This window comes from Pongo abelii, chromosome 20 (genome assembly GCF_028885655.2).
Source record: "Pongo abelii isolate AG06213 chromosome 20, NHGRI_mPonAbe1-v2.0_pri, whole genome shotgun sequence".
Taxonomy (NCBI): domain Eukaryota; kingdom Metazoa; phylum Chordata; class Mammalia; order Primates; family Hominidae; genus Pongo; species Pongo abelii.
In genome coordinates, this window is record NC_072005.2 from 7,986,740 (window position 1) to 8,010,048 (window position 23,309).

The window sequence follows — 23,309 nt, forward strand, 5'->3', positions numbered from 1 at the left end:
ATTCCAGACAGAAGAGCAGGTGCCAAGTCTCCGAGGCAGAGACAATGCCAGTGTATTCCCAGAAAGTAGAGGTGGCCCGTGTGGCAAGGGCCTAGGAAGTGGCCACTGGCAGCAGGGCAGAGCCAGTGTGGAGCCAGCGGGGCTGGTGATCTAATCCAGATGGGAGACGCAGGCTATGTGCACAGGCCAGGGCAGTAGAGGAATGCCCCACCCAGAGGACTGGTAGTGGGGGCGGGCCCCTGACCTCCCTACAGGCTGAGCCTTGTGAGTCAAGGCCTGGTTTCATCCCCAGAATCTGCTCTCCTCTCTGTGGTAGGTGCCTGGAGGCAGCGGGAAGACAGGCAGGTGAGGGATGAAGGTGCCCTGGTTTCCACCCGCTGGGTGAGGCCGTCACTGGAAGGGCTTTGTCCAGCACCTGACCACCCACCTCCACCTTTGCCTCCAATACAAACAAACCTGGGCAGCTTTCTAAGCCACCACTGACTGCCCAGGCGACACCCCCAATCAATGAAGTCAGAAAAGGAGGAGGTGGGGGGGTTGCCAGTTGGCCTCAGTAGTTTTAAGACAGGGTCTCAGTCTGTTGCCAAGACTGGAGTGCAGTGGCATGATCTCGGCTCACTGCAACCTCTGCCTCCTAGGCTCAGGCGATGCTCCCACCTCAGCCCCCCAAGTAGCTGGGACTAGAGGGGCACGCCACCATGCCCGGCTAATTTTTTAATTTTTTGTAGAGATGGGGTTTCGCCATGTTGCCCAGGTTGGTCTCAAACTCCTGAGCTCAAGCAATCCTCCCACCTCGGCCTCCCAAAGTGCTGGGATTACAGGCGTGCACCACCGCGCCCGGCCTCCTCAGTGGTTTTTAAAGCTCCCTGGTGATTCCAGTGCATGCGGGGCATGGGGCTTCCCATGGTTATGCAGAGGAGAGGAGGCCTCCAGAGGAGAAGTGGGAATGGGCCCCCAGGTTACTGTTTCTCCAGGCAGGGTCCACAAGCCACCTGCACCAGGGGCATCTGGAGTTCAAGGCAACAACTTGGCTCCCTAGATGCCCCTACCCCATCCCGGGACCCATGATGTCAGGCAGGTGTGGGATTCCACATCTCCAAACTCCTTACAGATGCTCCTCCTGCCCACCAGTGGCAGAGCCTGCCAAAGCCCCTGCCTGGAGATGGGAGATCAGCCCCAAGACAGGAGGCCTGAGGGTCTGCGAGGGAGCAGGAGGACTGGGAGCCAAGCTCAGAGGGGCCTGGCTCCTGCACAGGCCGCGGTGGGCCTGCCTGGTGTCGGTGTTTGGGGGGCAAACGGGGCCCCTGGGATGGGAGATGGGATGGAGAGGATGTGGGTGGGAGATACGGGGAAGCAGGAAGGAGACTGGCAGGGAGGAATGCAGGACGCAGAACCCAGGAGTGAAATGCAGGGCTGTCCCGGAGGCCAGCGCATGCCCGGCTCTCACTTCCCTCAACTGGAGGAAGAGCCTCCTCACCCTTTCTGGCCACAAGGCAGGGTCTGAGACTCACATTTCCCCAAGTATCCTGATGCTGCTGCTGGCCCAGGGACTGCACCCTGAAAGCTGCTGCCTGAAGACAAAGCTGCCTCTGTGGGGAGCACCATGGTTGCCTTACTGGGCACCCATACCCCGCCCACACTGGGCAAACACCGGCCAGTGCTCTCAAACTTTCAAACACATTTCTCCCTCTCTTTGGATGAGGGTTAAGACTGGAGTGCTGCTTCCTTGTCTTACGCTGCCAGACACAATGCTTCCACCCCTCTGTGCTTCTTGCAGCTGGAAGCGCCCTGACCTGACATGGGGTGCAGGGCTGAGGGGGCGAGTGCCCTGTGGGTGAAGCCCTCCTCTGCACCGTGAGGGCAGGTACCGTGAGTTCTCTCTTTAAAGGCTCAAGGGAAGACTTCACTGAGAGACAGAGACTGGAGGTGGGGAGTGAATTAATTCAGCAATAAATAAGAAACAGCAAAGGTCCGCAAAAGAAAAGAAACGGGCAAAGGACAAGAAGGATATTTTACAAAAGAAGTACAAACAACCACTAAATAGAAACAGTGATGAACTTCACTCGAAATAGGAATCACCCTGATCGGATGTTGCTCATCCCTCACAGGGTGGCAAACGTGAGAAATCCTGCCAAGGCTAGCGGATAGCAGGGCTGGACAGAAGGAAGGGTGAACTAAGCGTCCCCTAGAGAGCGAGTTAGCGACAGGCACCAAGAGCCTTTAAAAGGTGCGCTCTCCCATCTGACACTTCGCAGGCAGGAAGACTTTCTATGGAAATAACTAGTGAACAAAGATTTGTGCCAGGACATTTATCTCAGCGGGGCTTCAAATATCAACAAATGGGAAGCAGAATACTATGCGACCGATGATGATGGGATCGCAAGATGTTCAGCGAAGTGGAAAAATGTCCAGATACAGGAAGGAAAGTTTATCCACAGCCTGAGGGAAGAGCCCATTCTGTAGAAGTACGTGACTGCTTATGGCCATGAATACGTAAAGAAAATCGTTTGGAGGGACATGTGCCCAACAGCTAACAGCGGTGTGATTGTGGGTGATTTTTGTTTGTTTGTTTGTTTTTGCTTGGCTCATGCTTAAGTTTTTTTTTCTGTGAGGAGCAAACATGACTCATATTAAGAAAAAAGCCGTCAGGCTGGGGAAAGTCCGGAAGGGCATTCCTGCAGAGGGAACAGTGTTCAGAGAATCATGAGCGCCCAAGAGTAAGGCCTGACTGGGGGGTGCCGGGGGCGGGGGGGTACAGCGAGTGGGGAGAGGGGGCAGGCGCCCAGGGGTGTCTCTACCCTCTCGGGACACCCCTCCTCCGGGATGTGGTTAAAGCCTTGGGTGGGGGTGCGGGCTTTAACCTAACCAGAGATACACAGCAAGACAGAAGCCGTGAATGGGGCTGCAGCCTGGTGGCTCCGGCATGACAGGCCGTCCATGACAGTAGAGGGCTGATTCCTTCTGATCCCCCGAGGGACATACGGGGCCACTGTGGAGAGACCAGACACTGGGGCAGGGCTGCCCAGGAAGGCAGCGGGCAGGACCGCTGGGCGCTGCAGTGGCCTCCTTAGCTGGTGTTTGTGGATGGAACAGCCAACAACCAACCAACCCCATATCCCCAACATAGGGACCAGGGCCAGGCCAGCCAGAAACATTCTGAGTCTTGAGGGCAGCACATGGGGCAGTCCCTTCCTCCCAGCCATCACCACGCCCCTCCTTCCTCCCGCCACCAGTGCCCAGCCCATGGCTGGCACTCAACCAGTATTTGCTGAATGATGATCTGCACTCTCCCCTATCCCCAGCACCACTCATTCATTCATTCCTTCCTTCACTCTGCAAACACCGACTGGCTATGTCTAGGGCTACGGAGATTAACAAAGCTTCTCCCTCCAGGAGAGATACTGATGTGCTAGACCAGAAAGCTCCAGCTCAGTGCCAGGTGGAAACCCCACAGTGCAGGTCGGCCCAGGTGCCATGGGAACCCACAGCGGAGCATCTGACACTTGGGCCAAGGGAGGCCTCCTTAAGCAAACACAACCAGGACCTGAATGGTTTGAGGAGGGGAGTGATAGGGTCACATGCGGGCTGTCAAACAGGCCCCTCTGCTGCAGTGAGGAGAGTGGTCTTCAGGGAGCATAGGAGGCCAGTTAAGAGGCCAAAATGACAGCGCAGGCCACAAGCAGTGGTGTCCTGGGCTAGAATGGTGGCTGAGGAGAGACGGGAAAGGGATGGACTGAAGAAACACCCAGGAGGATGAGAGCCAAGGACACTCCTAGATTTCTGAGCAGAGTTACCAAGTGGATGGTGGTGCCATTGGCTAAGGTGGGGCCAACTGGAAACGAGTGGCTGGCTTTAGGGAGAGTCAGGTCAGTTTGGAATATACTGAATTTGAGGGGCCGAGGGCGTCTGGAGCTCAGGACAGCTTTCTGGTCAAAAAGGAGGTGGCAGACAGAGGGCAGCTGGGAGCCATGGGGTGACTCTGCCCACCCTGAGTGTCAGCTTTGGAAGAAGAGGAGAATGACATAACCCTCTGAGCATAACCCTCTGGCATAACCGGCTGAGTCAAAGGCTGGGGAAAGGTGCTAAAGACAGATGGTGCATGGCCTCAGGGGCAGTTAGACGGGTGGGAGGAGGAGGTGCTCCTGAAAGCCAATGGGAGAGGATGCTTCTGGAAGGAGATGGAGACAGAGAACGGGACAGTATGTGGGTGGGAGGCCAACACACACAGCAGTGGCTCTCGCTAAGGGAGACTCTGCCTCCCAGGGGACATGCGGCAATATCAGGACATTTTTGGGTTTCACTACTGGGATTGTCACTACTGGGACCACGTGGGTGGAGGCCAGGGATGCTGCTCAACACCCTGCAGCATCCAGTGCGGTGTCCAGCCCTGACGTCAGGAGCCACAAACGTGGAGGAACTCCGAGCTAGAAGAAGCTGGAAGTCTGGAAGGAATTCAAGACACTCGAAGCCCAGGAAAAGTGGGCACTTGGAGAGCCTGAGACACTGTTAGTTCCACTGCGAAGCGGAGGGTGGTCATCAGCTGAGGGTGAAGGGGGTGGTCAGAGGACTGCGGAGGGTAAACATGGGGAAATGGCTGCTGTGGGGCTCGGGGACACCCGTGTTGTGAGCTGAGCTAGGCCAGGGATCAGATTCGCCGGGGTGCCTGCCTGGCCGGGTGAGAGGCTGTCTTGGGAGGCTGGGAGAAAGCCGTTGGCTAGGGAGAGTGGTGGTGAGACCCAGCGCTGTGCCCTAGGCCCTGCCAGCGAAGGTCTGCTCACACTGGCGGCAGGCTGAGCAAAGCCAGGTTGCAGCATGTTCTCCATAAAGCTCCAGTCACTTGAAGAGCTGCTAACAAGAGGCTGGGCCAAGATGAAAGCCCAGGCCCAGCCACTCCACAACTCCTGGTGCGCCAGTTACTAACTACTGTCCAAAGATAAGACAGGGCTCACCTCTGAACTGAAATAATTTCCAAATTACACTTTTGCAGCCTTCACTGATTCTCAAAACCAGTTCTCTCCAGACTCAGCCAAATCTAGGTGTTCCTTTAGCATAGCTCACATTCCTGTGAAAACCACAAGGGAATAGACAAAGAAGTCAGGCTGCAGGAGAATGACTGCAAATTCCATGGGAATGCTTGCAAAATCTCCGGTGCTCAGGAATATCAAGGAAAATTCCCTTCCACCAGAAAGTCAGAGGAAAAAGGTGAGACTTGTTAGTGGCACAGGAGAATTTTAAAACCCTTCTCTTATTCAGGATGGTCTCCTGGAGCAGGAGAGAGATGCTGGCTTCTAGAACATTCTAACACTGCTCAAGTTTGTATACTGCGTAAAATCCCTATTGAGAAGGCGTTTATTAAATCAGACTCTCGGAGTTGGAAGGAGAGAAGGCTTTGTTATTCAGTGCCTGCATCTGAAGAGCTAATTCCCTGTAGAGCGGCCAGGCAGGCTCTTTGGGAGTCATTCCAGGGTCAGGTGTCTTAAGGTTACTGGGGAAAATATTGAAGATAAAGTGCAATGATGGTTACATCAGGTTCAACACATCACTCTATATTCATGTATGCTTGAAATGTTTCATAATAGAAACTTTTTTTAACTTTTATTTTGAGATAGAGTCTCACTCTGTTGCCCAGACTCGAGTGCAGTGGCGCAACCTCAGCTCACCGCAACCCCCGCCTCCCAGGTTCAAGTGATTCTCCTGCCTCGGCCTCTTGAGTAGCTGGGATTATAGGCGTGCGCCAACACGCCTGGCTAATTTTTGAATTTAGTATAGACAGGGTTTCACCATGTTGGCCAGGCTGGTCTCGAACTCCTGACCTCAGGTGATCTGCCTGCCTTGACCTCCCAAAGTGCTGGGATTATAGGCATGAGCCACCGTGCCCAGCATTTAACTTTTAAATTAGTTTTTTTTTTTTTTTTTTTTGAGACAAGGTCTCACTATGTTGCCCAGACTAAAGTGTAGAAGACACTTTAGTACCAAGTGGTACTTGGTAAGGTGCAATCTCAGCTCACTGCAACCTCAACCCCCGAGACTCAAGCAATTCTCCTGCCTCAGCCCCCCAAATAGCCAGGACCACAGATGCGGGCCAACACGCCCAGCTAAGTTTTTGTATTTTTCGTAGAGATGGGGTTTCACCATGTTGCCCAGGCTGGTCTTGAACTCTGAGCAAGTGATCCTCCCACCTCGACCTCCCAAAGTGCTGGGATTATAGGTGTGAGCCACCATGCCCAGCCTGAAGTGAGTTTTCAGTATAGGGAATCACAGTCCCCAAATCCAGGGTGGCAGCCAGAGCCCCAAGAGGACTGGCCACTCCTTGGCTTCCTAAAGCAGGGCAGAGACAGAGAGGAAGGCAGGGGGGTGGGGGCGGGTAGACGGAGGAGGAGGAAGAGGGGCCATTGGGAGAGGAGGAGGAGGAGGACAGCTCTGCACATGGTCTCTCCATAATTCTCTCCAGAGTCCCTGAAGCCACGCTCTCAGAATGGAGGCCACTCTGTAAGGAGGGCCTTCACAGGTGCCAGGACCTCTGCAAACACCTATGAGGTAGGGACCACCGGGATGTAGGAGCCACAATCTCCACATTCCGGATGGGGACACAAAGGCTTAGAAGTCCCACTGTGAGGGAGTGGAACAGCAGGGCTTTTAGCTGCCAGGCTCCTGCCCCTCTGAGTTCAAGCTCAGCATGGTGCAGAAGTTCAAGTTGATGGCGTTGACAGTAGACAGAGCAGCCCAAACATAATGAAGGGCTGTTCACGAGGTCCTCGGTGTTCTGCTGACCTGGGCCTGACCAAGCATGGGGGCCCGGACAGACATGGGCGGGCCTACTTGCGCCTGCCCTGGACAGTACACTCACCAGGGTCCCTTCCACACGTGGGACCCAATCAATCTGCCCAGGCCAAGCCAGGTCAGGCTGTGGTTCTCCAGCCCCTTCCAGCTCTCAGAATGCCCTGTCTCTGGTTCCTTCCTCTCCTCCCACTGTCTTATTTTGTACATGCTCTCTGTCTTACAATGAATTTTTCCTCTTTTGGGAACTTATGTCCGATCTTATACAAGAGCAATGGACAGAGTTTGAAATAAAAATGAAACTTCACAGCCATCGTTTCAAGGCTGTAGTTATCCTGCACTGAGGAATGCCACAGAGTCACAGGCAAAGGAGACAGTGCCCAAAGGACGGCCACCAATACCCGGTTTACTAAAACGCCTCCATTTCTTTACCTGCTACTTTATCCCGAATAAGTTTTGCAGATTCAACTTCACCAATGCTGCTGAACAGGCTTCGTAACTCATCCTGGGTCATGTTCTGAGGGAGGTAGTTGACGATCAAATTCGTTCTCCCGATGTCACCCCTGCAGTCTTCGGCCATGTGGTCTTCATAACCATTAGACATTGTATTTTTCAAAAATCTGCCAAGAGAAGAAGAGCAAGTAAATTCAAAATGTTCATACTGCAGTATATGAAGGCAAAACTAGTAACTGCATCTGCATTTAGAGATTTTTTTTCTTTCCTTTCTTTTGTTTTGTTTTTGAGACAGAGTCTCACTCCGTCACGCAGGCTGCAGTGCAGTGGCACAATCTCAGCTTACTGCAACCTCTGCATCCCAGGTTCAAGTGATTCTCCCACCTCAGCCTCCTGAGTAGCTGGGATTACAGGCATCTGCCACCATGCCCAGCTAATTTTTGTATTTTTAGTAGAGCCGGGGTTTTGTTGTGTTGGCCAGGCTGGTCTCGAACTCCTGACCTCAGGTGATCCACCTGCCTCAGCCTCCCAAAGTGCTGGGATTAGAGGCGTGAGCCACGGCACCTGGCCCTGCACTTAGAGATTCTTTTCTACGCTGCATGTTAACTTACAGCCACACAAAAATCTGCACGTGGATGTTTACAGCGGCTTCACTCATAATTGCCAAAACCTGGAAGCAACCAGGATCTCCTCCAATGGGTGAATGAATAAACAGACTCCATTCATGTGGTTCAGCTGCACACCGGCATATTTTTTGACGATAAAAAGAAATGAGCTATTAAGCCAGGGAAGACATTTAAAGGAACTTTAAATGTCTATTGTTAAGTGATATACTGTATGATTCCAACTCTATGACCTTCTGGAAGAGGCACACTACAGAGAAAAAAATCAATGGTTGCTAGGGATGCAGGTCGGGGTGGGGGGACAACAAATAGTGGAACACGGGATTGTCAGGGTTTTAGGGCAGTGAAACTATTTTGCATGATATATAATGGTGGATGTGACAATACATGTTTGTCAAAACCCATAGAATGAACAATATACAGAGTGAACTCTAATCTGAATTACGCTCTTTAGTTACTAATAATGTGTCAATATTGATTCACCAAGAATAACAGGTACCACGTGAATGTGAGATGCTAATAATGGGTGTGGTGGCGCCATCACAGCTCACAGCAGCCTTGAACTCCTGGGAGATCCTCAAACGATCCTCTCACCTCAGCCTCCTGAGTAGCTGGGAACGCAGGCATGCGCCACCACGCCCGGCTAATTTTTAAAATTTTTGTAGAGATGGTATCTTGCCCAGGTTAATTTTGAACTCCTGGCCTCAAGTAATCCTTCCATCTCACCCTCCCAAAGTGCTAGGATTACGGGCATGAGCCACTGTGTCCGGCTTCTTTCTATTTTAAAAAAATTTTATTCAGTCAATACTTCATTGTAATGCTACGGAACGAGTGTTCTCCACTTCGAATTTTTCTGTAAACCTAAAACTGCTCTAAAAAATAGTCTATGGACACAAAACAGAACAACTCCAAGTTCACTAAGAGGGCTTCGGAGAGACCTACAAACAATTCCAGCACCACAATTTAAGATCCTGTAAAAATGCCTTTGGGTTGTCTCTTGAGAGAATTCCAGATTTCCAATTGTTTTCTCCCCATGTCCAGAGCCTGTGGGGTGTCCCTGAACCCCACCCCTGGACACCCTGCTGCTGAGGGGGCAGGTAGGCAATGGTCCTCTGCACCTGTTTATTCCCAAAGATGCAGTGACTGAGCTGGAAAGAGGTGAGGGTTTCTCTACCAGTCAGAGGAACTTGGTCTTCACAGTTTGCAGGCTTTGAAATGTCTTTCTCAGTTGCTGAAGTCTTTCCTTTCAGTGATAAACATCAGAGCCAGTGATGACTTTGGAGAAGAGTCCAGATCAATGCGGCCAAGCATGCCGAGCCTGCCCTGCTGAAAGTGCGCCGCACACTGGGCTCGCTCCTCAGAGGCCCCTCATCCCTGCCTCTAAACACGCAGGTAGTCATCCCTGTGGATGGCCACCCGCCTGGAGGGCTCGGTGAGAGCCCACCCCTTTCCCCAGATCCCTGTTGCTCAATTCTGTTATGTTTGAACACCCAGTGCCCACGGTCACGCGCCTTTGGCCTTCTTTAAAAATAGCCTTGCCAGCAGTTACATAAAAATCTGAACACACCTCTCATGTGGAGATTTCCTACCTACTCCCTGAATCAACGCCGAGGGAAGAATTAGGTCTGGTTTCTTTCCTCCTGGTAGAAACATCCAGGTCTTCCCTACCCTCCTACTACTCTCAGACAATGTGCAAAATCAGTACAATTTCCTAGCATTTCTTTTATTTGAGGATGTCCTATGCTCCCTGCTCTTTAAAAAGTAGGTTAGCATCAAAAGCCATAGAAAAAAAGACTGAGAAGTGAGACTCCATGAAATTAAAAACTTCTGTACAGCAAAAGGCATCACAGACCTAGACAAGGAGGAGTAGCCTGAAGAAAAGATTCACTGCATATTCTATTATTTAGACCTGTGGTTTTCACACTGGGCCATTCTGCCCCCAAGGGGACACAGGGCAATGTCTGGAGACATTTTTGGTTACTGTGACTTGGTGAGGGCCAGGGGTCAGGGGGAGGGGGTGCTACTGACATCTGGTGGGTAGAAGTCAGAGAGCTGTAAAGCACCCTTCAGGGCACAGGACGGCCCCACAACCAAGAATTATCTAACCCCAAATGTCAGTACTGCCGAGGTTGGGAAAACTTGATTCGGAACATGTACAAATTGGTAAGGGATAAAAGAAGAGACGTAACCAAGAGGGAAGCAGGCAAAGGATGTGAGCAGCAATTTATAAAGGCCTTAAATTCAAATGGCTCATAGGTCCAGAAAAAGACACTGAACTTCATCTTCATGAACAATGAGGAAAATGCAAAAGAAAACCAGATGCTATTTTCTGCCAGTCACATGGAATAAAATCCAGCGCAAGATCACCTGCTACTGATCTGAGTATGAGATGGTACAACCTTCTGACTCACAACTGCAGGATCTTCCTACAGAAATAATCACGCAAATGCAGGAGTTCAAGACCAGTCTGGACAACAACATGAGACCCTGACTCTCAACAAAAAATAAAATAATTTAGTGGGTATGGTGACCCAAGCCTATAGTTTCAGCTACTCGGGAGACAAAGGCAGGGAGGATCGCTTGAGCCCAGGAGATCAAGGCTGCATGAGCCATGATGGCGCCACTGCACTCCAGCCTGGGCAACAGAGTGAGACTCTGTCTCAAAACAAAACAAAACGTGCAAGGAAGGCACTACCTCATGGTTCATAAGAGTATAAAACTGGATAGAATTCTAAATATTCGCTAACGGGAAATGGCTAAATTTCAACTTTCAGTAGCAGCTCGGGACCTACAGAGTTTAATCATGAGAAACTCCACGTGTCTGTTACACCATCTGTGGCCACGAGATTTTAAAATAGATCACTGGCTCAAAAACAAACAAACAGACAAAAACATTTGCTGGAAGCTGATCCAAACAGACCACAAGGGTTAACTCTGAAGAATTAAAATGCACACTGAAGCTTGCTCAAAATGTAATTCAAGCATTTCCCTTCTTTCTTCCTCTTTTTTCCTTTACTTTTCCTTCTCCTCGCCGTTTCTCTAAGAGTTAGGCATCTACTTTGCTTTTTCCCTCATTCTGCTTTCATGGACGGTGAGATGGACAATGGCTGCCCCAGGCTTACTGTCCACAGTGTGGTATCCTCTAGGCCTGGGAAAAGTGGACCTTCTGAAACATACATCATGGCCTGTGGGACAAATCTGGCCCATTGCCTGTTGTTATAAATAAAGTTTTATTGGAACACAGCTTGTCTCATTTGTTTATGTATTGTCTGTCTATAGATAGTTTTGTACTACAATAACAGAGTTAAGTAGTAGCAACCGTATGGCCAAAAAAGCTGAGAATATTTACCATCTGGCTCTTCACACAAAAAAAATCTGCCGACCTCTGTTTTAAAATGTAAAAATATAAAATTTCTTGGAGAAAAATCTTTGTGGCATTGGGCTGGGGAAAGATTTCTCAGACACAACACCAAAAGCCCACTTCATTACAAAAAAAAAAAAAGGATAAACTGGATATCATCAAAATTTAAAACTTTTGCTCTGTGAAAGATACTGCTACGAGAATTAAAATCCACCAACTGGAGTAAACATTTGCAAAAGAGACTTGTAGTCAGAACTCTTTTTTTTTTTTTTGAGTCAAAGTCTCAATCCATTGCCCAGGCTGAAGTGCAATGCCATACTCATAGCTCACTGCAGCCACAAACTCTTGGGTTCAGGCAATCCTCCTGCCTCAGCCTTCTGGCTAATTTTTTATTTTTTGTTGCGATGGGGTCTCACTATGTTGCCCACGCTGGTCTTGAATTCCTGGTGTCAAGTGATCCTCCCATCTTGGCCTCTCAAAGTGATAGAATTATAGGCGTAAGCCACCTCACCCAACCCAGAACACTTTTTTTTTTTTTTTTTTTTTTGAGATGGAGTCTCGCTTTGTCACCCAGGCTGGAGTGCAGTGGCATGATCTTGGCTAACTGCAAGCTCCACCTCCCGGGTTCACGCCATTCTCCTGCCTCAGCCTCCCAAGTAGCTAGGACTACAGGCGCCCGCCACCACGCCCAGCTAATTTTTTGTATTTTTAGTAGAGACGCGGTTTCACCGTGTTAGCCAGGATGGTTTCCATCTCCTGACCTCGTGATCTGCCCATCTGCCCACCTCAGCCTCCCAAAGTGCTGGGATTACAGGCGTGAGCCACCGCACCTGGCCCAGAACACTTTTTTTTAAGCTCTCAAAACATAAGCAGGCCAGTGTGGGGGCTCACGCCTGGAATTCCAGCACTTTGGGAGGCCGAGGTGGGTGGATCACCTGAGGTCAGAAGTTTGAGACCAGTCTGGCCAACATGGTGAAACCCCATCTCTACAAAAATACAACAAAAAAAACTTAGCAAAGCGTGGTGGTGGGCATCTGTAATCTCAGTTACTGGGGAGGCTGAGGCAGGAGAATCGCTTGAACCCGGGAGGCAGAGGTTGCAGTGAGCCAAGATCGCGCCACTGTACTCCAACCTGGGCGATAGGGCCAGACTCCATCTCCAAAAACCAAAAACAACATAATGAGTAAACAACCTGGTTTCAAAAATGGCAAAAGATCTGAACAGATACTATACCAAAGAATATATATGGATGGCAGACAGGCACATGAAAAGATGCTCAACATCATTAGTCAAATTAAAACCACATCGAGACACCGCTACCCACCTATTAGAATGGCTAAAGCAAAATAAAACAAAAACAACCAACAGCAACAAAACAGACAATGTCAAGTGTTGGCAGGGATGTGGAGAAGCCAGAATATTCATGCACTGCTGGTGGGAATGCAAAAATGTGAAATGTGACAGCCACTTTGGAAAACAGATTGGCAGTTTCTCATGGTGAAATATACACTTAGCATGGGATCCAGCAATCCTACTCCTAGTATTAAAGCAATAGAAAGGAAAATCTATGTTCACACAAAAATCTGTATATAAATGTGCAGAGTGGCATTATTCATAATCATCCAAAACTACAACAACCCAAATATTCTTCAAGCCATTCATGGATAAACTGGGATACACCACACAACAGAATACTACCTGGCAATAAAAGGTATCACCAATTTATGCTACTTGTGTGAATCTCAAATACATCTTGCCACATCATTTCTGTGCCTTCCTGGAAAAGGCAAAACCATAGGGATGGATCTGTGGTTGCTAGGGTTAGGGAGTGAGGGGAAAAGTTGATTACACAGGGACAGGAGGATGGAGTATTTCTGTTTGTGGGAGAGCGAACTTTCCAATCTTTATTATGGTGGTAATCAAACAACTTTATCCATTTGTCAAAACTCAGAGAACTCTACTCGAAAAAATGAATTTTCCTACATGCAAATTTAAAAATAAATTGTCTGAGTGTGGCGACTCATGCATTTAATCCCAGCGCTTTCAGAGGCCAAGGTGGGAGGACTGCTTAAGCTTGGAGTTCAAGACCAGCCTGGGCAGCACAGAGAGATGCCATCATTACCAAAAAAAAAAAAATTAAAAATTACCCAGGAATGGTGATGCACACCTGTATGCAATACCAGCTAATAGGGGGGCTCGGTTGGGAGGATCACTAGAGCCTGGGAGGTCAACACTGCAGTTAGCTATGATTGCGCCACTGCAGTCCAGCCTGGGCGACAGAGTGAGATCCTGCCTCAAAAACAACAACAAAACCACAATAAAAATAAATTTTAAAAGGTTTAAAAAGAGAACTTCTGCTTTGCGGCCCTGTTCCTCCTAACACTCTGAGTCAAGGCTGAGCAGCCCCTGCAGGTCAAGTTCTTGGTCAACTAGCAACACGGGAGAAACCAACAACCTGCCCTGCAAAGCAGTTTCATGGCATTTCTGGGCCCCCACCCCACTCTCTGGAGGCCCTTCCCTTGACCTTCTCCAAATCTGCATCATCGATCCCGGGCCAAATCAGCTTCTATCCCACAAGCTCCAACCACAACCAGGCCTTGTCACCACTCAATTATCAATGACTCCCAAGTCGTAGCCACTTCTGTCTCTCGAGGTGCAAGGCCTGCACTGTCCCGCAATCAAGATGCTCACCCTTCTGGTCTTCCCTGTCAGTAGTCACCACCCACTGAGGCTCGGCGGTCACACGATGATGCTCACCGTCAGGCATGCCGTTAATAAGTGGCAGGGCCAGGCCTCAAGTTGTCATGACAGTGCAACTGTCAAACTGGCAAGGCCCTTCACAATTGGACCCAGGTGGTTCTCCAGCCTCAGTCACCACCCTCCCTTCCCGCTCACTCCAGCTTCTTGCCAATATGCTACAGGCCTCTGTTTTGGCTGTTCCCTCTGCAGGGCACTAGTGTCCTCTCCTTCACTTTCCAGCTCATTTTTTAAAATTAGTATTTTTTTTTAAAGAGATGGGGGTCTCGCTTTGTTGCCCAGGCTGGTCTTGAACTCCCAAGCTCAAGTGGTCCTCCTACTTTGGCCTCCCAGCTCACTTTTATATTTACTTATTTTTCTTTTGAGACAGGGTCTTGCTCTGTTGCCAAACTGGAGTGCAATGGCACAATCACGGCTCACTGCAGCCTCAAACTGCCTCAGTTTCCCAAGTAGCTGGGACTACTGGCGCGTGCTACCATACCCGGCTGATTTTTAAATTTTTTGTAGAGACGGGTCTCATTTTGTTGCCCATGCTGGCTTCAAGTCATCCTCCCACCTGGGCCTCCCAAAGTGCTGGGATTATAGGTGAGAGCCACTACACCAGGCTGGCTCATCTTTAAAAAGCTACCTTCCTGGCCTGGTGTGGTGGCTTATGCCTGTAATCCCAGCAATGTGGGAGGCCAAGACAGGCAGATCACCTGAGGTCAGGAGTTTGAGACCAGCATGGCCAACATAGTGAAACCCTGTCTATACTGAAATTACAAAAATTAGCTGGGCATGATGGTGCATGCCTGTAGTACCAGCTACTCAGGAGGCTGAGACACGAGACTCGCTTGAACCCAGGAGGCAGAGGTTGCAGTGAGTCAAGATCACGCCACTGCACTCCAGCCTGGGCAACAGAGTGAGACTGTCTAAAAAAAAATAAAAAATTTAAAAAAAAAGTCACCTTCCCCCAAGACAACAGGTTACTTACTCTAGTTCTCAGTGCCTCCATGCCATTGCTGTAAACCTTTGTTACTGTCCCAACCACTCCTATCATTATTTGCCTTACACTCAATGACCAATGTCAATGGTGAGAACCTTGAGGGCCCAGGTTATATCATTGCCATCTAAGAGTCCCCAGGCAAACCCAGGGTGTGTCACACAGCAGGACAGGAGGCTGCTGGCTCTCAGACCAGGCTGGAGTGCAGAGGCATGATCACGGCTCACTGCAGCCCCGGCCTCCTAGGCTCAGGTGATCCTCCCACCTAAGCCTCCCAAGTACCCAGGACTGCAGGTGCGTGTCACTACGCAATCCTACTAAGTCCTCTATGTAGTTCTGTCTAAGCTTTTTTATGTTCTGCAGAGAGGGGGGTCTTGCTTTGTCACCCAGGCTGGAGTGCAGTGGTGCAATCTTGGCTCACTGCAACCTCCGCCTCCTAGGTTCAAGCGATTCTCCAGCTTCAGCCTCCCGAGTAGCTGAGATTACAGGCACCTGCCACCACGCCCGGCTAATTTTTTTATTTTTAGTAGAGACAGGGTTTCACCATGTTGGCCAGGCTGCTCTCGCACTCCTGACGTCAGGTGATCCACCCGCCTTGGCCTCCCAAAGTGCTGGGATTACAGGCATGAGCCACCACGCTTGGCCGCTTTTTTATGTTTTGTAGAGATGGGGGTCTCACCATGTTGTTCAGGCTGGTCTTTAACTCCTGACGTCAAGTGATCCTCCTACCTCAGCCTCCCAAGCACTGGGCTTACAGGCGAGAGCCACCGTCGGTGCCTGGCCTCTGGGAGAAGTCTTGTTTGGATGATCTCTGAAGGTTTTTGACTCCAATGCACTATCTTAAACAATCCTGGTTGTCTATGTGACATCAGTGATGTTGTTCACATCCGTCGATCATCTAGCGCATATCCAGGGGAGAGAGATGTGTGCGTCTTTATGTGTGACAGAAAAAGAGTGAAGCAGTGAGGCTGCTTTCCACCAGGCATGCATGAGCATCACTTCCATTGCATCATGACGGAGCAGGTATTCTAAACCACTTGAGCCAGAGCAAAACTAGAACAGTCAAATCTATCTTCAGGCTCAATCTTGACACTTCACACATCATCTGACAGGGCTTGGACCCAATAATGTTTAAGGTCCTTTCCAGATGCAACATTCTGTCTTCAAGGTAAAAAAGGCTTAGGTCATTCAGGAAATGCTCTGCTGCCAGAAAAAACCCAAAGCACCACCTGACCCAGTTATAAATGCCATGCAAGGCGAGGTCTCAGGTGGACATGGCACCAGCTTCTTCCAGGCCCCTGCCCATGGCCCACAGAAGGGCAGGATGCCTGGCTGGAGCAGCTCCAGCTAAGTGACAATTCCCTTTCAGACAGGCTGAGAAGCCCGGGGCAGGAGCAGGTCAGGTGTGGCTGGCCTGTGGCCCAGTCCAGGCACCCCACAGCCCTGCTAAGAGCTCTGGCTTCTTTTTGGCTGGTCAAGGCCAAAGGCCACTGCAGGGATCTCACACAGAAGTGCAAAGCAACAGGGCATGGCAGGAAAAAACCCTGAGCTCTGGAGCCTGGCAGGCCTGAGCTGGGCACTAAGTCTCCTGCTCATCGGCTGAACTACTGTGCAGAAGTGGCTCCTCTTCCCAGAGCTTCAGCTTCCTCCACTGGGGATATCACCCCTTGCTCCACAGTGCCTGGTACAGCGAGCACCTGTCTCTAGTCCCACTTCATGAACAAAATCAAGGTGAATGTATGTCTCCCCAACCTCCCTGTCTGCAGCTACAAACACCTTCATCTCCTCTCCTCCTGTCCTTGCCCTCTCTTCAAACCGCCTCCGCCCCCGAATTACTTCATTTGGTGGCATAGCCCCACCTGTCCCCCAAGCCACCTCTCTCTATCCCGTGGACCTAATCAAGCACCATGTCCTGCCAGTTTGACATGTGAGATCTCTCACTGTCCTGCCACCTCTCTGCCACCATCCCTATTCAGATTCCTGTCACCTCCTGCTAGACCGACTCCTAAGTGGGATTTCAAACTCAGTGTCTCTAAACCCAGCTTCATCTTCTTCCTCCTAGTCGCTCCCCTTCCTTGAGTCTGCCTGTTTCTGTTCATGGTGACATGAGTCTGGCCATCAAGCTGTTCAGGATTGTTCCCTCTCCTGTGATTCCTTCCCCTGACATAAACGTCTCGCTCTTAAAATTTTTTTTTTTTTTTTTTTTTTTTTTTAGAGATGGGATCTCGCTAAGTTGCCCAGGCTGGTCTTGAACTCCTGGCCTTGAGCAATCTTCCACCTTGGCCTCCCAAGCTGTTGGGGTTACAGGTGTGAGCCACTACACCCAGCCACAGATGTCTGTTTGACAGGTACCTGGATCCAGTCACTTCTGAGTAGTCTGCCAATCTTTCCTTTCCCTGGCACAGACAAAATATCAACCACGTGCCAGGCACAGAGCAAAGCATCAGGCATACAAAATAAAGCAGCAGTCCCAGTCCTGACCCTCAAGCGGTTCAGCCATTACCGGGCCACCTCAGTACTGCAATAGCCTGTGACTGGTTTCTCCTTGTCTCCCCCCAGCCTCTCCACCAGGGTGAGCAGTGAACTAAAACTGCTCAGTAGCCACCCCTGGCCTAGCTGCAGGGTAACAGCCAAGCCCTCTGCCCAGTGGACACCTGAGCACTCCTGCCGCCACTACCCATTTCAGCCTTCTTGCCCCTAAAGAACCCACGTGGTTCTTTGAACACACCATGTTCTCTGAACACTGCGATGTTCCCACCTCCGGGCTTGGCTGTATCCTACAAAGCCCCACCCTATTGTCTTTGCCTGGTTAGCTCCTCCCCACCGCTACTGCCTCCTCTCCTCCAGGAAGCATTCTGGGCTCTCCTGTGCCCACCCAGGTCCCTTTTCTGGGCTTCCACATCAGCCAGGGCATAATTCTCACAGCACTCATCAGAGTGGGCTGAGATGACCTACACACATCATGCACACTCTCCAGAGCCTAGCGGGGGCCCGGGACACAGCAGCGGAGCAGGGAGAGTCGTTCAGAGGAGGGAGCGAGCCTCACTTCCCTCCCACAGGCTGGCTTCCGTCGGTCTTCCCCTGACCCACAGCTCGGGTCGGCCGCACCGCCTCGCTACTGCCACCTACGGGCGCCAGCCCGGCGCTGCGCTTCTCTCGCCATTCAGCCTTGAATTCGATTCAATAAACTGAATGGGATGGGAACACTAAGGAGGGAACAGTTGATTCCGGTGCGGGTGGAGGAAGAGTGGCAGTCAGACGAGGCTTCAAACGGCCAGTGAGCTCTGGGCTGAGCCATGGAGCATAAGCAACGGATCTCCAGGTGGAAGAGATCTGTCTCCAGGTGGAGGCTGCAACAGGCAGGGAGGGTTAGAGTTTGGGGTCTACGTGCAGGGGCGGGGAGGGTTAGGGAGTGAAGGAACTGGCACTCCAAACTAAGGGCTTCTAGCTTTATCTTTTAAGCCACCAGAGAGGTCAAGAAAACGTGTCTTTTTTCTGCGCAAAGATTTTAAATCAGAAGGGATACAATTAGATGTGCATTTACAGAACACAACTCCTGCTGGAGTGTGAAAAGAGGGAAGAGATGGAAAGCGGAGAGTGAGAGAGGCAAGAAATTTTCATAAACAGTTTTTTCATAATTCTCTCATTTCTTTTACTTGAAATAGCACCATGGGCCGGGCGCAGTGGCTCACACCTGTAATCCCAGGACTTTAGGAGGCCAAGGCGGGTGGATCACCTGAGGTCAGGAGTTGGAGACCAGCCTGCTCAACAAGGTGAAATCCCATCTCTACTAAAAATGCAAAAAATTAGCTGGGCGTGGTGGCGGCTGCCTGTAATCCCAGCTACTTGGGAGGCTGAGGCAGGAGAATCGCTTGAACCCGGGAGGCGGAGGTTGCAGTGAGCTGAGATGGCACAATTGCACTCCACCCTGGGTAACAAGGGTGAAACTGTCTCAAAAAAAAAAAAAAGAAAAGAAATAGCACCATGGGCCAGGCGCGGTGGCTCACACCTGTAATCCCAGCACTTTGGGAGGCCGAGGCAGGCGGATCACGAGGTCAGGAGATCGAGACCATCCTGGCTAACACGGTGAAACCCTGTCTCTACTAAAAATACAAAAAATTAGTCGGGCGTGGTAGCAGGCGCCTGTAGTCCCAGCTACTCGGGAGGCTAAGGCAGGAGAATGGCGTGAACCCGGGAGGCGGAGCTTGCAGTGAGCCGAGATCGCACCACTGCACTCCAGCCTGGGCAACAAGAGCGAGACTCCGTCTCAAAAAAAAAAAAAAAAAAAAAAAGAAATAGCACCATGATCTCAGACTCAATACATCCAGACTGAAACTCTGTGTGCTCAAAACCAACGCATCAACATAAACAGTATTATTTCCTTCCACATTTGGAGACGTTCATGTATCTCAACCTCTTTGTGGGCCTCAAAGTTGCAGAATTTGATAATAGATCCCAGCACAGAACTTTGCACACAGAAAATATTCGATGACAACTGAGTGGAGTGCCCTGGAGCCTTGTGATTATAGGAGCAGTACAATCGAGTGGTTAACAGTAAGGGTTTTGAATCAGAGGGCCCGAGTTCAAACCCTGGCGCGGCCACTTTAGTGCATGAGACTGGTCATATCAAGTGACCCATCTAAGCCTCAGTTTCTTCATCTCTAAAATGGAAATTAATGGAAATTATAACATCACCTGCCTCAAGGACTGCAGACAAACGTCCACAAAGTGTCAACCACATAGTAAATCCTCAATAAATACTGGTGGTTATGTACAACATTATTTATTCAGTGCCTACCAGGCACAGACCACGCACAACGCAACGGGCTTCCCACCCTCTTCAATTTGCACCACACTTTTGTCCTTCCCATTTTACAGATAAGAAAACTAAGGCTCAACAGAGTCAAGCTTGTTCGAGGTCTTGGGAGCATCTCCCAAGGCATTAGAACTTTTGGAGGAAGAGCATTTAGTTCAGTAATGGTTCTCACCTGTGTGTGTGAGAGTGAAGAGACCCCTCCCCCGCAACCCGGGCCATCTGGCAATGTTTGGAGATACTTTTGATCCTCACGACCTGGGGCATGGGGATACTGCTGGCATCTAGTGGGTAGAGGCCAGGAATACGGCTCAACTTCCTACATTGCACAGGGAAGCCCCCACCACCACAACCAAAAACTATCTGACCCCAAACATCAGTAGGGCCAACGTTGAGAAACCCTGCTCTAGACACATCATTCTCCTCATCTTCCCACTTCTGGCCATCCAGATCTTAGACGAACACCTTCTAGCAAGGGGGCTCAGTCCCACCACGGGAAGCCCGTGCAGAAGTTGTGCAGAAGTTCTTCTCCACCTGCCCTGCACACAGTAGGGACCAAAACCCATTTTAACAAGCCCCACAGCCCAGAGCACCGGAAAAGGAAGGAAGGGCATCCATCCCCCATTGTTCAACTGTGTGCAGCTTGTGTTTCCAACAGGCACACACACATATTTTACAAATCCTAACGTCCCACGCCCCACAAACAGCTTTGTTAGAGATGGCGCTCAAAAAAAGATGCAGTTTAGATTTTTATTTTCCCCAGGACTCCCGTGTATCTACTGAAGGGTTTGCACACTTCTCAAAGGACCTCGCACCGGCCGCGGTGCTCTGACAACGACCACAAAAGAATCTGTGGGATTTCCCGGGGGAGCAAGCCCGTGGGCCGTGACCTCTGCGCGCTCAAAGCGTTCCCGGCGCTCCCCCGTCGCTGGCCCCACTCTCCCGCCCCCGGAGCCGGAGCTTCCAAGGCGACCCGGGCCCCCGGCCGTGCAGCCCGGCCCCCCGGCGCATGCCCACGCCGTATCCCCCTCGTCCGTCCCTCGAGGCGCCAGAGGAATCCGGCCCCGGGGCCTGTCGCCGGCGCCCACACCGGCCCGCCCCGACCCGCCCGCCGCGGCCCCCGCGCGCGTCCCCTCCCCCGGTCCGGCGCGGCCTGGGCCTCGGCCGGTGCAGGCCCGCGGGCGCCCCGCGGCCAGGCCAGGCGAGCTCAGGCCTGCCGCGGCCTACCCCGTCGGGCGCCGCCGAAGGCCCCCCACTGCCTCACCTGGACGCGGGCGGGCGGGCCCGGGGCTGCTCCGGGGCGGGCGGGAGGCGGCGGCGGCGCGGCGCTAACGGCTCCGCTCGGCCTCGGTAGCGGTGGCGGCGGCGGCGGTGGCGGCGACGGCGACGGCGGCAGCGGCTCCTCCTCAGCGCGCACGACCCGCTCCGGCCCGCGGCCCGGACACGCCCCCCCGGCGCGCGAGCCCATTGGCCGACGTCCGCCACGGCGTGCTGCTCATTGGCCGGCGTGGCTGTCGCGACGCTCCGAGGCGCGCGGGAGAGGCGGGACTTCCGGTCGGCGCCGCCAGCGAGGGGCTCCGCGGCCGGCGGAGACGAGGGCAGCCAGCGATGGCCGCGGAGGGGGCGAGCTAGGTTCCGGCCCTCGGAGGCTGACGGAAGGCGGTGGCTGAGGAGCGGCGCCTCTGGTTGAGCGCTCGCCGTGTGTCCCGCACTTGTCTGTCCTGCCGCCGCCCGGTAAGGTAGGAACGGTCAGCGCGCCGGGGTTACAGGTACAGAACCTGGGTTCGAATCCCGGCCCCGACGTTTCCGCGCTACGTGCCGTTGGGCAGGAGCTGACGTCACCTTGCCGGGCCTCAGTTTCCTTCTCTGGTACGCTGAGGAGGCGGGGCATGGAACGTGGTCAGCGCTCCATCGGTGCTGGCTCTTTGAGCAAGCCAGTTCCCGAAGGCTCAGCATCTCATTCATTCATTAAAATGTCATTGAGCGCCTACTGTGTGTCAATCACTGTATGGGCAGTGAGCAGAAAAATAATACCTGGTCTTATTGGGCTAACATTCTAAGCCAGCGCTGGCCTAGAATGCCCTAGTAGAAATACATGCAAGCTACATGTTTAATTTTTTTTATATAAAGATGGGCTCTGGTTCTGTTGCCCAGGCTGGTCTCGAACTCCTGGACTCAAGCGATTCTCCTGCCTCCGCCTTCCAAAGAGCTGGGATTACACGCATGCCTGCACTCTGCCTAATTTTTTCTTTTTTTTTTTTTTAATGATCTGAAAATAATAGGCTTTTTATTTTTATTTATTTATTTATTTGAGACAGAGTCTCGTTCTGTCGGCAGGCTGGAGTGCAGTGGCGTGATCTCGGCTCACTGCAACCTCTGCTTCCCAGGTTCAAGCGATTCTCCTGCCTCAGCCTCCTGAGTAGCTGGGCCTACAGGCGCTGCGCCACCACAACCAGCTAATTTTTGTATTTTTAGTAGAGACGGGGTTTCACCGTGTTGGCCATGATGATCTGTATCTCTTGACCTCGTGATCTGCCCGCTTCAGCCTCCCAAAGTGCTGGGATTACAGGCGTGAGCCACTGCGCCTGGCCTACAATTTTGCTTTTCTTTTTGTTTGTTTGTTTGTTTTTTGAGACAGGATCTCACTCTGTCACCCAAGTTGGAGTGCAGTGGTGTGATCACGGCTCACTGCAGCCTCAACTTCCCCAGCTCAGGCAATCAATCCTCCGGCTTCAGATTCCTGAGTAGCTGAGACTACAGGATGTGCCACTATGCCCGGCTAATTTTTAATTTTTTAGTAGCGATGAAGTCTTGCTGTATTGCCTAGGCTGGTCTCAAACTTCTAGACTTAAGTGATCCTCCTGCTTTGGCCTCCCAAAGTGTTGGGATTACAGGCGTGAGCCACGGTGCCCAGCCTATTTCTTTTTTTAATCATATTTTCTTAGAAAAGTTTTTTGTTTTGTTTTTTTTGAGACAGCGTCTCAATCTGCTGTGCAGGCTGGAATGCAGTGGTGTGATCTCAGCTCACTGCAACCTCTGCATCCCTATTCAAGTGATTCTCATGCCTCAGCCTCCCAAGTAGCTGGGACCGCCTGCTACCATGCCTGGCTAATTTTTTTGTATTTTTAGTGGAAACAGATTTCATCATGTTGGCCAGGCCAGTATTGAACTCCCAACTTCAGGTGATCCACCAACCTCGGCCTCCCAAAGTGCTGGGATTACAGGCATGAGTTGCTGCACCTGGCCTCCGTGTGTGTTTTGTAGGGTTTTTTTTTTTTTTGCACTTGGCACATGGCTGGTACCATTAAAGAACTGACTTTCTGGCCAGACAACGGTGGCTCATGCCTGTAATCTCCAGGACTTTGGGAAGCCGAAGTGGGAGGATAACTTGAGGCCAGGAGTTCAAGACCAGCCTGGGCAACATAGCAAGCCCCCATCTCTACCAAAAATAAAAAAAATAAGCCAAGTGATATGGTGTGGGCCTTTAGTCTCAGCTACTTGAAAGGCTGAGGTGAGAGGATTCCTCAAGCCCAGGAGTTCGAG

General features: G+C 51.3%; 1 protein-coding gene across 1 annotated transcript in view; it reads right to left on the minus strand.

The window, feature by feature from the left end:
- The window catches only part of ELAVL1 (ELAV like RNA binding protein 1), a 43,372-nt gene extending 22,158 nt beyond the window's left edge, over positions 1–21,214 (minus strand). Inside the window, exons 1-2 of the mRNA XM_024236970.3 lie at positions 21,031–21,214; positions 7,210–7,397 (exon numbers count right to left, since the gene is read on the minus strand). Of these exons, the coding sequence (XP_024092738.1) occupies positions 7,210–7,381 (172 nt within the window). The 5' untranslated portion in view covers positions 7,382–7,397; positions 21,031–21,214. The remainder of the gene's footprint in view (positions 1–7,209; positions 7,398–21,030) is intronic.
- Between the last annotated feature and the right edge of the window lie 2,095 nt (positions 21,215–23,309).